General features: G+C 35.1%; 1 protein-coding gene across 1 annotated transcript; it reads left to right on the top strand.

Annotated features, from left to right (window-relative positions):
* Window positions 1–6,415: 6,415 nt before the first annotated feature.
* LOC131144627 (extracellular ribonuclease LE-like) lies at window positions 6,416–8,094 on the top strand. Its single transcript, XM_058093368.1, has 4 exons — window positions 6,416–6,540; window positions 6,710–6,865; window positions 7,404–7,602; window positions 7,711–8,094. Exons 1-4 carry the CDS (start codon window positions 6,436–6,438, stop codon window positions 7,929–7,931), a joined length of 681 nt encoding a protein of 226 aa, XP_057949351.1. The 5' UTR covers window positions 6,416–6,435; the 3' UTR covers window positions 7,932–8,094.
* The last annotated feature ends 514 nt before the right edge of the window (window positions 8,095–8,608 follow it).

Genomic DNA, 8,608 nt, shown 5'->3' with positions numbered 1-8,608 from the left:
ACTCGTCTCCAACTTGATGAGTGAGTGTCAAGGTTGACTCATGCTAGTCAACCTGGTGAGTGTGTGATTCAAACCAAGGTTGACTAGTGCAAGTCAACCCAAGTGTGTGGGTTGGCACATGTTTGGATCACGTGTGGGTTTTGAGATTTTGGTATGGGGTTAGCAAGTGTTCTTATGCCTCGAGTTAATGGGCCTTGGGTTAGAAAAATGTTTTTGGGCTTTGGTTTGGTAAATAGGAACTGGGCTTATTTTTAAAGACTGGTCAACAGGCTCATTTTTAATTTTAAAAATGGGTCAATGGGCTCAACTTTAAAAAAAAGTTAGTGGGCTTATTTTAAAAATGGGTCAATGGGCTCAGTTTAAAAAAAAAACGATTGGTGATCTCGAGTTTGATTTTTTAAAATGGGCTCAGCCCGGGTTAGTGGGTTTAAAAGCAAAACCCAAAGGACTTTAAAAACAGGTTGGCCCAAATAGATTTAAAAAAAAAAAATCCTGAAGGACTTTTTAAAACGGGTTGTTCCCTGTGGATTTAAAAAAACAAAGCCCAAAGGACATTAAAAATAGGTCAAGTTGAAACTTTAAAATATAGGGGAATTTTAGGACACGTTGTGGGCTTGGACAATTGGGGGTCCGAAGAGGAGTTTAGGTATGAACTCAAATGGACCTGGGTTGGTTTCAGATGCAGTGATCAGAACCCGAGTTTGGGTTCGGGTCTGAGCTCAGGTTCTAAGACTTGAGAAAGGGGGGTACCTGCAATCACAGATGCACACACAGCACAATAACTTGAATTTGAAAATGATCAAGGAGTAATTCTGATTTTACCTTCTCCCTCTTTCTCCTTTGGCCTTCTTTTCCTTGTTCTAGATCCATCTGAGTGCCCTACAACACCTTGAATTTTGCTCCCTTTGCTTTCTATGCTCTGAACCCTTCAGAGTTTTCTCTTCTGCTCCCCACATTGGTTAGTGCAAAGCCTTCATCTGATATCAACTCAATAGGACCCCCCCCCCTCTCTTTTGATTCTCTCTTTTTTATTTTCTCACCCTCTCTGGGTTTGCTCTATATCTCGACAAAACCTCTCCCCTCAAATTTTCTCTCTCACTTCCTCTCAATTTGATAAGGTGTCCCTATGCTCCTCTGAGGTGTCTTGCTACAGTGTTGAGACTCCCTATTTATAGGGAGTTTGGGGTGGCCTTTGGCACCAATTTCCTCAACAATTTCCCACCAATAACCTGTGTCAAGGAATAATTCCCTTTTTGATTTCGTGCGTGTGATTTATTTTTTGGCTAACCAACTCTTATTCTTCTGTGCACAGGTGAATTAGAGCTCCAGGAGGCAGATGGGGAATGAAGGGCTTTTGGGTGCTCCCAGGTGGCAGCCCGGGAGTGGAGGGTTCAGAAACAACTTTTGCTTTTTGTATTTTGCATCTTTATTTGTTTTTATTTTTCTTTCTGCTGCTAACGACTTTTATTCTTCCCTCTTTGCACAGGTGCATTGGGTAATCCAAGTGGCAGTGTAGGAGAGGAGGGCCTAGCATCTCTTACTTATGGGTTTTATGTATTTTTTATTTTTTATTTATTTTCATTTCCTTGTATTTTGTATGCTGATGTATGTACCCCTATGTTTTCTTTCCTGCAACATTTCTTTGTACAAGTATTTCATTTACTGTATTTGCCTGTTGTAACTTTACCTGTTACTCTTATTTCACAATGTTTGTACTTCACATGTGCACACGTGCCCCCTCCCCCTTTTAATGAAACTCAAATTTGACTTCAGAGTTCGGCCAAATAGCTCATGACTTCACAAAAATTGATCTCTCGATAATAAAACAAAATTTTGATGAAACAAAAATTAAAATTAAAAATCAATTACAAAACTCAATTGGTCTTTTATTTTTATGAAACAAGATTTGGAAATTTGACGAGTTTCGCTCCAAGTTCTAAGAACACACGATTACAAGACTTAATACTGATGAAAGAGATCTAGTTAACCAAGTTGAAAAACCTGAACTCACGAGGATCCAATTTCAACCCTCAGCAATTTAACCATACAAACTATGATTGAGAAACACTTATTGTGGGATTTTGTTTGCAACTAACCTAATTATGAGAACTGATTAAAATCAAAGGACCTAAATTAAGAGACTCTACTTTGGAAGCTCGAAATTTTGGTGTGTCTTTTTAATGGGCTCAATTTTCTGAAATCAAAAGGACTCAGTTGGGGATTCAAAACCTTAATTTTGAAACTCAGGATTGCTCAGGACTCGAAGTCAAATCTCATTTCACCAAGCTTCTTTGGGGTAAGGGAGACCTGGTTAAAATTGGGGTGTCGACACATTCTATTAGGAAAAACGGTTAAATATAATGGAACAATATCATTTGTGTGACACATAAATAATTAATAATTATTTTAGACAAAATTGTCCTTAAATATAAAGGAGATTACAATGAATAAATTTTACTATACGAGTATGGTTGAGAAGTTCATTACACCGTGATTTTTTTCTCTCTTCTTATAGCAGAAGTAAATTTAGTTTCAATGATAAAAAAAATCACTATGAACCATAAATTGAATACAAAAAATGATGAGTTTATAAGTTAATGGTCTCCAAATAATTATTTTGGATAAATTTGCCCTTAAATATTTTTATAAATAAAATTATGATGAATAAATTTTACTATGTGAGCGTGCATGATAAGTTCATTTACACTGTGATTTCTTCTCTTCTTTTACAGTGAAATTAAATTTATTTTCAATGATAAAAAAAATCACTATGATCCAAAAATTGAATGCAAAAAGGGATAAGTTTACGAGTTAATGATCTCCAAATAATGTTTTTGGACATTTTTGCCCTTAAATATTTTTATAAAGAAGATTATGATGAATAAATTTTACTATGCGAGCGTGGCTGAGAAGTTCATTTACACCATGATTTCTTCTCTCTTCTTATAGTGTAATTAAATTTATTTTCAATGATAAAAAAAACGCTATGATCCAAAAATTGAATACAAAAATATATGATAAGTTTATGAGTGTAATGAACCGAAAAATAATGGTATTTAAATAATAAAGAGGGACAGAAATGGAAACAGTAACATAATGAGGCAGTCGACTTCATCGATGAGGGTACAACAGGACCTCGTCGACGAGGGCGAGCTTCGTCAACGAGAAAATACCGAGAAGGGTTTTTAGATAGTCTGAAATTCATCGACAAGGGAGGAAGTTCGTCGATGAAATTATTGAAAGACTCGTCGACGAGGTGACGTGTCTCGTCGACGAATCTGACCCTATAAATAGTGAACACTCGGATTTTTTGATGAAAAATCGGCGCAAAACCCTCCTCTCTCTCTCTCTCTCTCTCTCTCTCTCTCTCCTACGACTCCCTCACCTTCTCTCTTCGATCTTGGCCCCATTTCTTATTGGATTGAAGATCCGAGGCCACCACGACACTCCTGCGAAATTCTCTGCAAGTCTGCCGAAGTAGATCGTGGGGAAAGTTGATTTGAAATTCATCACAAATCCAAGGTAAGGTTTTTTGTTAAGATTATGCCTTCCTTATAGTTATGAGAAATGATGTAGGTAAGAAAATACTGATATTTTGTTCTGGGGAATTTTATTTCAGGATATTGAGTTAGGAACGCTGCGGGTATAGAGCCAGAATTTTATAAGGGCTTTTCAAAGTTAAAGTAAGGGAAATATGCTATGCTAGGAATTGTTATAATGTTAACAGAGATTTTTCACATAAGTATATACCAGCTTATTACCTAGTTTTACAGAATATGAGTTTTAAATGCTTGTGTGGCCTGAGTGGATATTTATGTGATGAAGAACTTATATAGTTTTTACAGTGTCTCATACTACACTAAATACACAGATATAGACAGTATATACAGTATATATAGTTTTTCCAATATGTGGAGTCATACAGAATATATAGATATAGTTATATATTTACAGAGATTATACAAAAAGATATGCATGCATATATAGCTTTTATACGAATAGTTTCATAAAATAAATATATATACACATATACATGTATACAGTTTTACTCAGATCAGTATATATATTACAGCTTTATACAAAATAGTATGTATAGTGTTGACAGTATGTCATGTTTCCTATTACCATAACATCAGAGTATACAGACAGAGTATATAGACAAAGAATATAGACAAATATACAAAGATAGCATCAAGATGCTATAGATACAGTATACAGAGATTACAGTATTTACAGTACAAAAAGATAGTGTTATGGTAATTTTGGAAATACGATGAAAACAGTAAAAGAGTATATATATATATAGTATCAGATCCCTGAGGAAAGAATACAGACAAATACAGATAAAGAATACAGAGCACGGTACCGTTGCTATATATATACAGATAGAGTGCAACCACATATCTCAGATAGTGTGTGGGTACCGTCTACCGTGCTTGGAGAGTATGCAGCTCCCCAGTTCACTGGGTGGAGGGGGCCGATTTGATGAGGTAGTAGCTAGTCCCGAGCCTAGGAGTGGATGCAGTTTGGCCAGACTAAGGTAGGGTGGAGTATATTGACTTATCTAGAGGGCCGACTAGATTAAGTCCCGCCTACAAGCCGCACAACCCTGTCGTGAGGGATCAAATCATGACATACAGAGTTCCAGAGATAGAGCACAGTTATGTATATGTATACAGCTTTACAGTATATGATAAGTATAGTATGATATTAGCAGTATGAAAAGTAGAAAACACAGATGATACAGTTATATTTTAAATTGTGAAAAGAAAGATATGCTTTACAGATTTATTATTGTATTACAGTTCAGTTGTTATTTAAACAGTCTTCTTAACTTAATTGTCACACACTAGTAATAGCACATTTCCACTTATTGAGCGTCGACTCACCCTATGACTTTAACATTTTTCAGGTGAGCCAGTTAGGCGAGCAAATCAGGCTCGCGGATAGAGAGTATATTGATTACCCTGGTTTCGAGGGTAAGTTTGTATAGGGTTTTGTGTTTTGTGACAAGTATTTTGGAGAGAGATGTATTATATAGTTATGGTATAGAAATACGAATTTTTGGTATTGTATGATATGTATGGATGTATAGATAGCGTTTTCGCTGCATAGGTATAATTTTATATTCAGATTCACCCCGGTGCCTTTCGAAACTCAAGTTCCATAGTAGGGGGTATCAGAACAGTTAAATTAAATATAAAAAAAATGGTAAGAATTTTGAGTATGTTACAATGAGTTAATGATCTCCAAAATTATCAATGTAGAATAAAACTAGACCAATTTTTTTCCAAATATCAAAGATTTCATAGTTACATGATAAAATAAATTAATATGTTCTACAAGGAAATTTGAAAAAATTATCTATTAACTCAATTAACAAAAAACACCAAGACTAAATCAAAACACATCTAAGGCATCATAAAATTTAACTAAATATCACAAACCCTAATAAAGAGTCTCAATACCCACAAGTCATTTTTCCAAGTCAATTTTAATCTATTAGTATTAAATATTTGTGATTTGTTAGGGTTATATAGACAATTTTTTCTTAAAAAATATTAATTATTCATATCGCATAGAGATAATGTTAATCTGATCTTTTTAATATTCTTTTGTTAGTACAAGACATTTTTTAAATTTAAAAGATAATTCAAGAAGTTTAGTGTCGCTTTAAAAGTTCAAAACAAAATTGTAAGGTAATATACAATTGAAGATTATAACCCTGTGTTTGGAAACATGAATTTTGAGTTCTTAATTTGTTTCTGTGTGAATTTGAACAAAATGTAGTCCAAAATTATATTTTCATTTAAATCCATACAAATGAAAAATTAATGTTTTCAAATAAATTCAAATCTAAAGTTCAAAATTCATGCTCCCAAATACAGGGTTCTTGTATTTGCTTCTAATGTTTAATCACTATAGAATGAATTTATTTTTTGGTCAATTGGAGTCTACACTAAGACGGAAGTATACAATGAACTAAAAACTACAAAACATAACAATTAAAGTAACAACTTCAATTTCATTTAATTCTTACGCAAGGAAAACAATCTTCTTAGTGGATCCTCTCCTAAGATTAAAATTAAAATTGGGCGATACATGCAATCAGATTTGCCAGCTAACCCTAGCACAAATCTGAACCCAAAATGAAGGGTGGCAACCATGCCAAACTGCTACAATAAATAAGGAGAAATAAAAACAGGGAGAGATGTGAACTTAAAAACCCCTTTCACATGAAAAGCCGTAGCAGAGGTCCCCTGCACCTTATGTGTATTATTGGAGTTTGTTGGGGATATGCTTAGATTCTGTTCTCACTCCTCACCTTTCCTTTTAGGCCTATAGGTACAGCCAGCTGACAGTCTCCATCAGAGTGAGAGCCAACCACTCTTTACTTCACTGTCTTATTTGTGAGAAACGGAGAGAAAAACAGAGATGAGGAAATCCAATTGTTCCATCTTCATCAATCTACTGGCAGTTCTGTGCATCTCTGCTGCGTGCGCTGCCCAGGATTTTGATTTCTTCTACTTCGTTCAACAGGTGAGCCATCTGGGCACCAAAGAAATCGAATTTATCACTTGAATTTTGCGCACAAAAAAAATTATTGAGATTTGGGCAAGTACTTTGGAATAAAAAGTTTGGGTTTCTTTAATTTCACTCTGTTCTGCAATTCATTGACCCATGGTTTGCCATTTTGTGAATTTGGCAGTGGCCAGGGTCGTACTGTGACACACGGCAAAGTTGCTGCTACCCAGCCACAGGAAAACCAGAGGCAGATTTCGGCATTCATGGGCTTTGGCCTAACTACGACGACGGCTCCTACCCATCCAACTGCGACTCTTCTTCCTCTTTTGATCAATCCCAGGCACTCTCTCCTCTGTTCCTCATCTGTTTTTTGATTTCCTTTTGAAGTTACGTTGTTTTTTTTTTTTTTTTTTTCTTTTTTACAAATTTTTGTTAACCCCATTTTACATCTTGTGGTTCGGAGCATCTTTTATGTGAGTCTTATCTGGTTCGAAAATTTGCTAGATATTTGGCTTAAAATTTCACTCTTGAAGTTAGGGCTCCCCCGTATCGTGTGAGCTCCACCTTCTAAATAGCAAAAATTAAGCATAAAAGATATTTCTAGTTTTTTTTTACAATAACTTAAATACAATTTCTTTTTAATGATTTTCCTTGGAAATCAAATTAAACCTATACATGTTAACCAAATGTAATTTTGAAAAGGACGAACAAACAAACGTAAACTATAGTAAATTGACGACTACAATGAATAACTCGTACCATAGTCAATATAGTTGGTAAATTTTAATTTTAAAAAACACAATAGATAATCCGGTTAAATTATTTTTGATATTGATCGTAGTTTGAAGTTTAATTATATGGGCTCTGTTTGGGTGCAGATATCAGACCTGGTGAGCCAAATGCGAGAGAGTTGGCCATCTCTGGCATGCCCCAGCAGCAGTGGGATTAAGTTTTGGACGCACGAGTGGGAAAAACATGGCACCTGCTCCGAGTCCGTCCTCGACCAGCATGCTTACTTTGACGCTGCTCTCGCCCTCAAATCCAAAGCCGACCTCCTTCATGCCCTCGCTACTGCGGGTAAATTTTTAATTAAGCTAAACCAATTTGATCCATTGGTATCATACCCGAAGCCTTTTCCAGTGAATTAATAATGTTTGCTTAAAAATAAGAATTGGGTTGTGACAGGGATTCAGCCAGGGAGTTCATACCGCATAAACAGCATCACAGGGGCAATAAAGAGTGCAATTGGGTTCACTCCCGGCATAGAATGCAATGTGGATGACTCAGGAAACACTCAGCTTTACCAAGTTTATCTCTGCGTCGACACTTCTGCCTCCAATTTCATTAATTGCCCTGTTCTCCCCAGAGGAAGGTGCTCTTCCACTGTTGAGTTCCCCTCCTTCTAAGATGCCCTCCTCTGTTTCTCTCTGTCTCTCCTCTCTATTTATATATATATATATATATATATTTGGATAGATCTCTGTTCATCACCAGTTTGGAATTCAATGTTGAAGGGCCCAATTCTTCTCGCAATGAATAAAATGATTGAAAATAGTGCCAATTATTTCATGTGCGTTGTACATACGTTCATTTTTCACATTTAAGAATATTCCTAATTGATGTAATTGTAGCATTAGTTGGTATGAGACAAAGTTCAAAACATGGAAACAAGGTTAATTATGTGGGAAGGAAAGGCCTATCATAACCCAAAAAACGCATAGTTATACCAATAATATTACTCTTGAAATAAAAAATTTCAAAGCAACAAGCTTTGAGAGCAGCAATTATATTTTATTTTTTAAGATAAAAGATATTAATTTTTTCTAAAATTTGATAAAAAATAAAAAGAAAAACTTTCTTAAGGATTCAAATGTGACATAAATCTCCTTTCATATTTGATTTTTGAGACACTTATACCCCTTAAAAAAGAGGTTTGCTTTCGTGAAAAATCTCGAGAAAGGTTTGTGAAATTCTTAAAAACTTTTAAGAAGTGCTTGAAAATCTTAAATTTTTAACGAAGGTCGAGGTCTTTTTGTCAAACTTTTAAAAAATCAGTATTTTTTTGCCCTATGTTTAAGATTTT

The sequence above is a fragment of the Malania oleifera genome, chromosome 12, assembly GCF_029873635.1.
Source record: "Malania oleifera isolate guangnan ecotype guangnan chromosome 12, ASM2987363v1, whole genome shotgun sequence".
NCBI lineage: Eukaryota > Viridiplantae > Streptophyta > Magnoliopsida > Santalales > Ximeniaceae > Malania > Malania oleifera.
Note: the sequence above shows the minus strand (reverse complement) of the source record. Positions and strands in the feature narration are given on the sequence as shown.